This window comes from Falco naumanni, chromosome 8 (genome assembly GCF_017639655.2).
Source record: "Falco naumanni isolate bFalNau1 chromosome 8, bFalNau1.pat, whole genome shotgun sequence".
NCBI classification, from domain to species: Eukaryota; Metazoa; Chordata; class Aves; order Falconiformes; family Falconidae; genus Falco; species Falco naumanni.
The window spans coordinates 44,482,835-44,495,780 of record NC_054061.1 but is presented as its reverse complement, the minus strand read 5'-3'; the positions used below and the strand labels follow the sequence as shown (position 1 = coordinate 44,495,780).

The 12,946-nt window shown below is 45.0% G+C and overlaps 1 protein-coding gene across 1 annotated transcript in view; it reads right to left on the bottom strand.

The window, feature by feature from the left end:
* GAD1 (glutamate decarboxylase 1) overlaps nt 1–2,492 on the bottom strand; it is a 34,489-nt gene extending 31,997 nt beyond the window's left edge. Inside the window, exons 1-2 of the mRNA XM_040604692.1 lie at nt 2,001–2,492; nt 589–735 (exon numbers count right to left, since the gene is read on the bottom strand). Coding sequence (XP_040460626.1) covers nt 589–658 — 70 coding nt within the window. The 5' untranslated portion in view covers nt 659–735; nt 2,001–2,492. The remainder of the gene's footprint in view (nt 1–588; nt 736–2,000) is intronic.
* Between the last annotated feature and the right edge of the window lie 10,454 nt (nt 2,493–12,946).

Sequence of the window (12,946 nt, the reverse complement as noted above, 5' to 3'; positions counted from 1 at the left end):
ATAAACTGATTCTCTATCCACCTGCAGCAGCCTCTGCTTCCCACTCACACCTCAATAACTCAAGGCGAATTCAGAGCAATTAGGAATGTAAGGCTTTGAAAAGCTACAATTAGCATCCAAATTTCGCTTGATTACAGGCTTCAGCGTAGGCTGAAAGGAAGCTGCAGCATTAGCATTTATAAAATGTAAGGGGGGGCGGGGGCCGACACATCCGCTTTAAGCCACTGGTGTACTTCGCCCTTTAACTGATTCATTTTCTCCACACCCCTTACAACATCCCAATTTTTTGGCTATCTGGGGGTTCGATTTATTGTCTAAATCCCTCAAATGTGGCTGGAAGATAAAGACGGCGCTGGCCGCCGAGGTGGGCTCCCCACCCCCCCCCCCCAGCGTTTTGTTCGCCACGAACCAACCTCTCCCACTCCCACCAGAAAGATGGTTTCTTTGTGTAGACCACTTTCCGCACCTTGTTTAATGGCGCGGAACAGGGCTACATGGATTTACCGTTTCGTTTCGAAATCGGTCTTTCCAAGCCTAGGTGGAGAAAACCTCCAAAACGCTTTAAACGAGGAAAATAATAAAACCTACCTGTGGGCCGTAAATTAGTTGGGGTGGGGTCCGGAGCGTCGTTGGAGGACGAGGGAGCGGAGGAAGCCATCCCTTCAGAAAAGCTCCTGTCCCCGGAGCCCGGCTTTTCTCCGATATTCCTCTGAGGGCTGGGCAGCAAGGAATTTGCTGGAAGGAAGAAAAGGCGGTTTTAGTGGTCCGGCCTCCTGGAGAACCGCACAGGAGTCCCGTCCGGAGGCCGGCAGGCTGCAGCCCGGCATGAGCGGCGGTGGTCCCGGGGCGGCGGCGGGGTGTGCAGCGGCCGGGCAGGCGGGGGCGGCCGCGCCGGGGCCGCGGGGCCAGGCGCAAGCGGCGCGCCAGGAAAATGCCTCGACAGGCTGAAGAGCAAAATCGTCCCTTCGCTGGATACCGAGGCGCTACCCCCGCGCCTGAATGACGGATTTAGCGGAGCGTGAAGTCTATCGCAATTATATCGGTGGCCGCTGAGCAGGGCAATTATGCGGCTCGCGTCAAATGGCAACCAACATGCAAAGCGGGCTTCGAAATTACTAGCCTAAACGACCTACAGTCCCAAACGGAGCCCGTCTGTGCGTTATCATCCGAGCCCCAAACACACGCCAGACTAAGCGTTCAGTAAAGACCGACAGACGAACCCCGCCACCACAAAGCTGCATTTTGCCCAGGTCCGAGGACAGGCACCACACGTGTATTTGCACACACACGTTTCAGCCAAGCGGGACCAGTACGTGCTCCGGCGCTAACCAGCGCTCTCCCGTGCCCGCGCTTGCTTTAGCGGCACAAATGGCAGGAGAAGGCATGTCTGTCTGGGGAAGGAAGGTGCTGACCAGCCCTCGCTCCTCGCCAGATGTTCGGCTCTTTCCTGGCGGACACGGTGCTCCGATAACCAATACAGGGTCGCTGATCGAGAATTGCCGGGTCAGTGCCCCGCTCGTCTCTTTGTCCCCACGGCTACCTGTGATTTATTTTTTTCCCCTTGTAAAGAAAATGAAGGTCGCGGTAACGAACGAACGCTTTCTTTGTTAGCGGCTTTTTCCGAGTCGGTAGCTACCGATTCATTTCTACTGATGGGCGGATTTACGCCCGCGTGTAAACGCAACAGATCAATGATTTCAATGGAGAACAGGTATATCACTTTTTAAAAAGGAAAGAGAAAACAACCATAAAGCAGAAGAGATTCTCTAGACAATGCCTGGAAGTGAAGTAACAGGTTAACACAATGTCTAAGGCGCTGGCTGTCTCAAAATACCCGTTATCCCTCTATAGGTACGACAGCGACCAAAGCCGATTTTTGGGGGGGGGGGGGGGACGGGGGGGGGGGACGGACGGGGGACACAGACGGACACACGACTCCAGATCCTGAAAGAGGTTCCCGAAGGTTTGAAAAAATAGGACGCTGGTTAGAGGAGACTTACCGAGGGGGCGAGCGGACACTCTTACTGCCGGAGTCCAGGCAGGCAGGGCGACTCCAGCCTGGGAGCGACCCGCCGCTTATAAACTCTGCCAGAAACGACGTCGGAATATCAATCGCGCCGCGGAATTTAATGCGAGATGACCTTTTTTTCCAGAAGTGCTCGGATTTGCTTTTTCAAAAGCGTGAATCGCCGGTTGATCTGCTTCGACGCAGGCATGAGTCACAGGGCTGCCGCCACCCCCTCCGCGCCGCTCCTCACGGGGGCTGGGGACAGCTGGGGCGGCCGGCTGGGGCGGGGAGGGGCGGCCCACCCGGCCCCGGCTGCCGCCGCCGGTCTGCTTCGCCCCGGGGCGGCGGGTCTGGCACCCGCGGCGAATGGGGCTGCACCCCCAGTCAGGGGTTTCTGCCCTGCACGTCTCTCGTTGAGTGCCTTGGGCGGACGGCGCCGGAGGCTTTCCCTAGCCAGCACCGGCTGGCCCCGAGGTCGCCGGCTGTGCGAACGGGCGGCACGGCGCCGCACACACAGGCGCACCGGGTCCAACTCCCGCTCCGGCCGGCCCCGCGGCCCCGGCACTCCCCTGCGCGCCACGAATGAGCCGGGCGGGGTCCGCGTGAACAGTGGCTTAGCAAAGCCCCCCCCCAACCCCGCAGCCCCTGCCGAGGCTGGCCGTGCCCCGCTGGCTCGCCCCGGCGGCCCCGCGGCCGGCACCGCCCGCCGCCCCGCTCTCCGCCAGAGGGTGGCAGAGGCCCAGGCACCGCCGCGGGAACACCGGCGTTCTTGCCACTTGCCCTCGGCGTTACCGTTAGATTACGGGTTTATAGCAGACGTCTTTTTGCTTAAAACAAGAAACGCTCAGACAACATCTTTTTTTTGTAACCCCGACAACCCCGAATCTGTGGTTCTCCGTCCCACACCCCAAACGTGCCTCGCCAGCATTCGCGGTGCTGGCCGCGGTGCTACATTTCGGCATGTCGCGGAAGCCACGCAGATGCCTAAACCGAACCCTTCTCACAAAGATGGCACGTAAGGGGGCTGGGAGGAATCTGCAATGAGACGGGTGGAGGGGAAACTGCCCGATGGAGCCAGAGAATTTCATCCCGTGCGGGGGGTGCCGGGCAGCGCAACGAGCAGCAGGGACGTGTCCTTCTTGAAGGACTCGAGGGAAGAGCAAAAACTTACAAGCCTTTGTTCGAAAGGAGACCGGCCGACTAACAGCATGAAGTGACCAAGACGATTGCTTTGTCGAGCACACTTACTGTCCAGGAACTGGACACGTAACGAAAACACCGACAGCGCCAAAGCCAGCTTTTAAACATAGTTTTAAAGGTATTCACAGTCCTTGCTGACACGACCTTTTCCTGTCTATTCCCGGCTATCGTTTTAAAGGCGGTTTCAACCGATCGAGCAAAACGTTTGCTTGATGCAGACCATGACAAATAATGCAACTGTAGCTAATTGTCTTTATAAACGTAAACAAACAGTCACTGGAAATCGTGGCAGGATTGCAGTGCAAAGAGCCAACGGAAGATCATGCAAAGAACTCCCAAGCCAGTCGTCACTGCAAGGCGCGACCCAGCTGGGTGTGCGCCCGGCAGGCACACGCCGTGTGCGCTCACACCTTCGCGTCTGGAGCAGACAGACAAGTCTTAACAGAAACATTTACATCCTGGGAGGAGCTGGGGCCCGTCAGGGACAGGGGCCAGGCAGTGGGGACCAGCGGGCTTTGCCGCCGCACGCTGGAAATAAGAGGCGTTCTGGCACCTCGATGCCCGCGGCGGCTCCCGCCCCCCCGCGCCCTGCCCGGGCCCCGCCGCTCGGCTCAGCACCACGGACAGCGCCCGCCCCGTCCCGTAGGCCCGGCAAGGTCAGCGGGCGGCGCCACAGGGCCCCAGGCGGGGGTGCGACCGCCGCCCCCGGGCGGGCAGGAAAAGGCCGACACAACCCCCCCGAGCCCGGCGCCGCTCCCCCGCCCCGCGTCCCCTCTAGGTGGTGCTCTATCTCAAGCCCGCACCCTCAGCGCAGCCGGCTCGCACAGAGCCCGCCCGCGGGCGGCTGCGGCTGCTCGCAGCCCCTGCTGACGAGGGTCCCCTCGCCCGGGCCCCGGCGGCGGCAGGAGCGGGAGGCAGCAAGCTCCGGGGCTCCGCGGGTCCTCCCCTCGCTGTCCCCTCGCTCATCTAGAGCGCGGCTGTGCACGGCGTCAGGAAACGCTGGGTGACCCTCACTTGCAACGGAGCCCTGAAAAATGCGACCCAGAGCCGAACCGCTCCAGCTGTGGAGGCTTCATTCGGCACCCGCCACGCCAACGGAGACCTTTGAAACACCCCTGCCAGGCGCACACGGCCAGGCGGGCCACGCAGAGGTACCACTTTCGGTGGGAGTGCAAAGCCCCCTCCCCGCAACGCTGCGCTGCCCGAGCCCTCTGCTCGGCCCCTCTTTGCCGTTTTCCCTTTCCATCCATTAGTCCCTTCCCTGTGGCTACTGCTCGAGTGCACGGCAGGCAAGGTTACTGAGACTCTCTTTGCAGGTTGGAGTTCCAGAACACTTGGGGTTTTGCTTTGAACACAGACGTTTACTGAAGATGTGAAACACACAGGAAAAACCACTGACCCACAGCAGCAGCAGGGAGCGCGATGCAGATGTACAATTCCCTTAGCTGAAGCTCGTAAGCAGCGCATCGGTTAGAACTCATTTACAAAAGCCAGACTACGGGGTATCTTTTAAGTTCATCTCCATCCATTAACTGGACATGCTCAAATACAAATCTTGAGTACCCTGGGTAAGCACGGGAATGGAAGTGATGCAATAAATATCTTTAGCAACAAAGACCAGTCAATGATTATACAGTGTTTATAACTGTGGGCGTATAAAAAATATCTGTTGATCAGAGGACAATTTTTTTAGTATTAGTATTGCAGCCTGTGGGTTTGAAGAGTCATTGTGGTGCCTCCTGCCTATACTGTAAGGAGGTCACAGTATAACTACATGCCCATGGAAAAAACAAATAGAGGAAAGGCACTCTGCCACTGTGTTTCTTGTTTCTTCATATTCTGAACTATATGTTCATATATAACATATATTATATATGCATTTAGTTGCAGGCAGGGCAGTAAATTTGCCTTCTGGTGATTATTATGATTGTGGTTTTTTCCCTCCCTGAGTGTTCTCTCTCTGTTGCCTTTTAATTGCCATTTTGTTTGGATTGTGAATATTTTAACTTATCGGATCAGGCATGCTCTTTCCCTAAAAATGTATACAACAGTATGTACACTGAACATCTGTGATGTTCCCGAAATCATGGGTTTGTATCTTTGCAGCCTGTGAGTTGTTGTTTTTTTTAAAAAAAAAAAATCACACAGTTATAATAACTTGTAATCCAGTACATTATTACAAAATATATTCATTCCATCAGGTATCTATTACATACCAGAAATGGTGGGAAAAGTAATTATGTATCATTTACGTGTATCTTTTCTAGAATTGAATAATTTAAATGATAAATTTCCTTAACTCTTGACAAAGAAAAAAGTGGAAAACTGTTCAAAACTAAGTATTTCAGAACTTCCCTGACTACCACCTGTAGTGCTGAAGAGTACAGATATAAATTACTGTGTATCTGTAATCAAGTGAAAATGCCAAAAAATCCCCCAAACCAACAACAAACTATTGCTGTAATTATTTGGCCTTGTCCAGAAAATTCTACAAATGGAGATTTGGTGAAGACTATGGATTTATGCTCCTATTTGACAGATAACTTTTGCTGTTCTACAGCACTTTATAAAAACGTATTGAAGGTGAGCGATATGTTTGCTTTGGCTTTTATGATCAGTCACTAATGTACCCAACTGTCCCATATTTAAGGATCATGTCCATCACCCAAATTTCAAAGATGAGCTGCCAGCTAGAACATTCAGCACTACTGTGATGAAGGGCATTTAGAAAAGTCTCATCTGAAGCACATTGTTTTACTTACTTTGTGGCTTCTTTTTTCAGGATGTCCCCTTCCTGATCCATGCTGGCATATGTTGCTGTCCGTTTTGATCTGCTTCATCTGAAAAACATCCCAAAGAACAACCCACATCCTTAAACAATAGCAGCAGCAAATCCCAACTCTCGATACCCCCAAGCAAACATGGAAGCAAGCAAAGAACACCCTTACTTCCAAACCATAATGAAATAAAACCCAACAGAAAATCTTATTTATCTAGATGGATCAAACAAAATCACTCAAGTTGGGGAACTGTGATAGTAGCATGAAGGAATAACAGAAATGATCGTACATTCAGTAAATTGGCTCTCTACCACTTTTAGGTAATTACAACATTTTACTCTGTGTTTGAAACAAAATTTATTCCCTGCCTCGCCCAATAACCCTGTAGAGCCAAGACAGCTAATGCCTGGATTTCCCCCTCGTGATATGTTGTTATAATTGTTACATGTCTCACTGAATTGTATCTTTTTATCCCATAGGAGGGCATCAGTTTACAATGAGAACATTCAAATGCTTTTGCAGGAGATGATGTGGTTTGGCTCTCCCATCTCAGAATGAATTTGGAGAGCTGGACTCTGGGATTTTTTAATACATAATTTATTTAAATTAAGCATATTTCATAAATAATCCTCAGGAAACAAGAAACATGTGCTTTTCTGCTACTTTTAAAAAATACTTCCCAAATCATAACTCAGTCTCATACAGACTTTCCCACATCTCTAAAGTTTTCAGGATCATTACAGTTATGAGCTTAGCTAGGCTTTTGCTCCATTTTATTCTTTTTTCTTTCCCCTCTTTTCTCTGTGGTTAAGTCAGGTTCTGCCTTGATGAGTCTGTCAGTTCACTGTGAACAGTCATCAGTACTATTGAAATAGTAGGCCTTCTGCAGCACCATACCTGAAACCCTTTACCCTTCTGGTTTCTTTTTAGCTACAATATTACAGAAATAAAAATAAAAACTTTTCCAAAAAGTAAGGTTAAGTGCACCTGATTGAAATGCAAGTGGTTTAAGCAGAAAAAACAATACCTACATTTTATAACAAGGTGCAAACATAGCACAAAAGCACAAATAGGATGATATGAACAGCTACAAAAATGGACAATTGGCACACTATACTCTGAGAAGTTAGATACCGAGTTTTTCCGCCTGAAAAAAATAGATGGGGAGGCAAGAAAAATCTTCTTTCCCTCTGTTTGACTGAGTAGTTCATATTCCCTAATCTGAGTGGATTTCATTAGCACTCTCACAATAAACAGATACACCTATTTTGAGGTAACAGAGGATTGCGTGAGCTTCAAGCAAAGCCATCAGCTGTTACACAAGTGTCTCTCTTCAGCATTAGTATGGAAGACTGTGAGAGCATTGAGGGTCAATATTAAGGAGAAAACACTTCCCCCAGGTCAAAAGACAGGTAATTCAAACTGAAGACATCAGCTCCCAGACAGTATATCAGATTAGTGTTGTCATGTTACAGACATATATTCAGATCTATTTATGTAAGAAATTCCTGTCCTCTACTTTGGCCTGTCAAAACTTCCTTGCAAGCCCACGCTTACCTAACGCTCTTGACTCCTCTTGCTGGCGTTTTGATAGCTGTACCAGAAGATGATGACCACAGGAAAAGAGCAGAGCCGCTGGTCATCTGGGGCCGTGTTAGCAACTCAGCACTAGAACAATAGACACAACATAGCCATGTTATCTTTAACAGTTCAAATTTAGCCCCAACAAAGTTGTTTAAAGCTTATCCACATCAGATAAAGAGCAGCACTGCTCTGAACAATGAATCAAGCATAACCTCTCTCTTATTAATTTTAAGCAATGCTTAATGTTCGCAAGGGTTTAAAGGAAATGTCTGGGAAGGGGTTCAAGAGAGCACAATGGGTAGTGCTCTAGTTTTTGACAGTCCTGTTCTCTACAGCAGAGGTAACATGGCTACTTGCACTCCTCTCTGGCTACAATGAGAGAACACCAACCTAGGACTTCGCTCCTCAGCATTCTCCTACCAGCCATCTTTTCTCTTCAGAGATTAATAATATCTTTTAAACAGAAGTCTGAACTAAACTGCACTGAAGGTAAGGTGAGCTAGCAAAAATTCTGAAAGATTTTTTTTGACAGATATCCAGGCTCATGCTATTCATGCCATACAGAAAAGCTTAGAGATGTAGTTCCACTGGCCTCTTCCTTCACAGAAGATTCTGTACAAAGGTTTTAGGGGTCTGAAGACTGCAAAAAGACCAACACGTAGCTTTTCTAGGATGTAAGAGTGTCCAGAATTTCCCCCTTGAGTATGTGAAATATTAGACTTGGAATCTGGCTTGCATATTGGTGTAGATTAGCTCTCAATGCCTTCAGATATTAGCATGTCTACTGCTTGCTAGAAGCAGGCTGTATAAAGCACTGCAACAGATTGCAGCCTGTAGTAAGCAAGACAGGTATGACTGCATTCTTGTTACTGCTTTATCATGTTAAAATAAATACTGTATTTATTTGCAAGTGAATAGGCTCTTCTTCAAGACACATACATCATAGAATCTAGGTGAGTGAAGGATAACTGCCAAGAGTTTTAAGAAATTCTTGTTCAAGTAAAGGCAATACAGATTGATCTGCTACTTTCAAATGTTTGTTGGTCAACAGGCAGTCTGAAAATGCATATTTTAAACCAAAAACCCCACTAAAGATGCAAACTCCTTTCAGAAAGTATTTGACAAATTTCAGCCACTCAAAAGTGTTTACTCATGAGGCTTAAACCCCCCCACATTCAGCAGAGTGAAAATCAGCTTTATGATTTACAGTTATAACTGCAATAAGAAATAAGATCCAATATATTTCATTAAATACTTAATTTCCTTAAAAATGTAGGTAAAGACAAACTTTTTTTTTTAAAAAAAAGCCTACTTCCCAGACAGGCCTGAGAATCCCTGAAAAGCATCATTAAAAGCCTTCAACACCTTCAGCTGAAGGGTTAACAATCCATTTACTATGCTTTGCATATTCAGTTTTAGTTATTCATAACAAACTATCATTATCGGAGTTGCTAGGTTGATCCTCCCTACAGGTTCCTAATTTTGATTAACCAGACAGAATTAGTTTCAGTAAAACTTCAGAGCCCTTCAGAGAGAGACCCTTTATATTAGTCCATTTGTCTTTACTTATGCTTTTCTGTCCAATTTCTCAGTAATGGTATGTGCGCTAGTCTCATTTATGGACACTGTATGAAGATAACAAAATAGCTGTGGCAATCATTCCAACTTCAGAGCAACTTAAGCACTCCCCATTCCCAGAGGGCCACTGAGTACTGTGACGTATACCTCATTTTTTTTAATGGACATGGGACTGTGAAAGCAGATGACATGCCCGTTTTGAAAGCAATTTGAGAAAAAACCCACAATTATCTTTCTCTTTCATTTTGCAGTAATTCTCTACAAGAAACATGAAGAGTAAGGATATGCTGGTAATGACAGGGACTCCAGGAATGACCTCAGATGCCACTGAGATACAGAGACATTGTACCTTGTACCAAGATGGTACAAGCACTGGAGAACTGCAAAGGCACCTCTGCAACACAGGAAGATCTCTTCAAGTAAAATAACTTTTCTCAAAATCTGTGGTTTCATGTTCTTTATGCTGCTGGGGTTAAACAAAGAAACAGACACTGCAAAGCTAAGCCCTGTTAAAAGTCACAAGTACTTGATAATCATCTTCTCTGTCATGTTCACCCAAACAGATCTGCATCAGGAATTACTGAAAGAAAACCAACACAACACAGAGATACCACAGCAGCTAAAGACATAAGAAACCAATGGAAGTTTCCGTATATAGGCATATCTATCTAAGCCTGAGAATATTAACCAATCCCAAGATTTATAAACTTGGATAGTCTCACTATTACTTCAGCACTTATTTTTCATATGAAAAAGAACATGTAAAGCATTTATGCAACAACATTTAGACACAACATTGGTAAACAGTTTTTTCCTCACACTGAGGTAAAAGGAAAATATACCCTTAAAATTACAGCATGAAATGGCTGCTATATAGTCTGAAACATTAATATCAGGTCTTCTAATTTCTGTAGTGAAAACCAGTACTAAACTTTAGTGTACTCATGAGTTTAATAAAATATGTTTATTGTATCTTTTCTTCTGCCTACCTCAGAACAGCATGTTAGCTACGTTTGGTTTTCATTACTTGACTTTACTGAATTTGGTTACACTCAGTCCAATTCGTCGTCCCCATACAACTTAAGGTTTTGTACAAATACATTCTTACTATTTTGAAAAAATACATTGTAAATACAGTAAAAGCTGGCTACAAGCCTTACCTGCAGTAGCACAGCTTAATCAAAGCATTTGTTCATCATTTTAAAGCAAGAAATTGCATTATCTCTCGAGTTAGATGCATACCTTTTCACAGGCATGCCAGCCAGTTTACATCCAAAGTTTTAAAAACATTTAACTTATTATTGATTTCTTTCAGCATTGTAATATGGTTCGCTTAGTCCTCACCATGTGGACGCCAACTGATTTGAGGTAGTACATATGGCAGACATCCCATATAGATGCCTGCATTAAAAATGGTAGAAGATATTAGAACAAAATGTAAACCATCTTGAGCTTATATATCCAATCTATTCTTGAGATATTCTACTAAGAGGGAATTTTCCTGTCAAGAGAATATCTGAATAATTTTTAAGTTTTAATGGCAGTCCAGAAAAATCAGCATATTTATAAAGTATGAAGAATGACTCCCAGTGCATGATTTTCCCCTGTCATTTTTGAAAGCATGAATACAAATTCATTTAGGTCTTGATCAAATTGTTTTATCTTAGAAAAATCTCCAAATTAAAAAAGAAGCAATAGGAACTTAGTTATGTGGATACTAAAACAAATATTAGTAATTCAGGAACCACAACCTCAAAGAGGTTGATAATTTTCATTCCTTTCAATTTAAGTGAGAAGGGAGGTGCTCCACTTCTCTCTGGAAAGCAGCTGGCTTACTTATTTTTATCTACTTCTAGAAACTAAATTTTTGTTCTTTCTACAGCCTAGCTGTGGCCAGAGAAACAGCTGAATATCTGTGGTAAATTTACTCAAGAGTCTCAATCCTATAATCTCTCTATGCCGACCAAACTCACCAGGTGTGTGAATTCAAACTTCCCCAGTTGGGTATGAATATTTCACACCACAGTGACAGCTACCATCGCTACTGTTCGTGCCATCTCAGTCTATAATTTTAAAAAAATGTTAACAATAGATGCATAATAAATCAGTACAAGTCATAATCTTATCAGTTATGCAGATTTTCTGATCAATTTCACAACTGGCACTTATTCAACAGTGCTATATGGTTTATCTCCAAATCTGGACAAGAGACTTTCACTGAAGCTATATATTTTTACAAAGCCCTCAGGTAAGCCTTTTCCATTGAAATATTCTTAACAGCTATTTCATTACTGTCAAGGCTATAAAAATCATAATTTTCAGCAAGCAGTGTTTTCATTTTAAGGCAGCATTTATGTCACTCAAAACTACATCATCGTTTTGCAGAATAGGGAGTTTCATATAATTACACTGGAAGATTTGTTTTCCCCCTGTTCAAGTGGTGCAAAGGAATGTAGAAAGTCTAATACTCCCAAATACTATGTTTTGCTCAACTGACAATCTCTAGCATAGTTTCCATGTGACTTGCTGCTCCAGTGGGAAAATATTTTATTAACTATTTCTGCATACACCAAGTTCATATGTGTCATCAAGTTACAGAACAAGGTAATTTTTTCGGTATAATTTATAAGACCTAATATTAGTATTAGCGAAGACTACTGAAATTTGTAAGAAAAATTATGATAAAACAGTATACTTCAACGCACCCTGTTGGAGAATCAAAATCATCAACTGAAATATTGTAAATCTCCAAACTGATTTTCCTCAGAACCATCAGAATTTTCTTAATTCTCTTTATCATTACTATTTGAACAGCCAGTACTCTTTGTGCTGCTATTGCTGCTTTTATCACTTGTTTCTTCATCATCTTAATTCTTCCCACTAGCAAGTTTCTGTGCTTCTGCCATAAAAATACACCAGATCATTCATTGGTACACTGCATTTTATATCAAAAAGAAGTTAAAAAAAGCGCAAGTAGGACAACTAGTTTCACCTGTTTTCAATTAAATCACTAAATACTGACTAATCCTTTCTAGCAAGTAAAAAAAAAAAACCCTGTAAAGGTTGTAGCAGACTGCAGAAGTAAAACTATGAAGTCAGCTTGTATCCTGAAATGTGCTGTGACCACTTCGCACTTGGAATTGGTTCAACATAGCTCTACAAACCAGCACAGCTGGTCACCAGAAAATCACTCGTTTATGGGAGAATGCTCAGATGAATTAAGCCACTGTTTAAACTTCTTTGTTGTTCCTGTTTCCTGTAGCTACACGGCGGCAAGAGAACGGAAGATACCCCCTCTCTCTATCCCCTGCCCCAGGTATCTTTATATCCTAATTGATAAAAGACTAGAAGTCTTGATCGTGAATAAGTGGCATAAGCTAAAGTCATTGTGTGAGATAAAAAGTACATCTAAACCAGGCCTGGGAGTATCCAAAGAGGGATTAAATTAATTTTTGTAATTCTTTCCTTCTTGTTATTTCCTTTTCATATTAGGGAATTCAGAATAACTTCTTGAGGTTAACATCCTTCAGCCTAATATGCATCTCATGACAAGAACAGCTTACGTTTTGGCACAATTCAGTTGCTATGATCACAGGTAACACCACCATCAGATGTCTTTTTATGAATCTGTCTGGGGTAGTTTAAAAACTGATTTGCATTACCAATTTTTACATATTCTCTGCTGGAAGTTTCCTGTCCAACTGCTAAAAGAGTTTTCTTGAACATTCCACTCCTGCTTCAGTGCAGGCTGAGCCAGATTAATTTAAGGTCTTTATTGATGCTTTGGAGGAAGCTA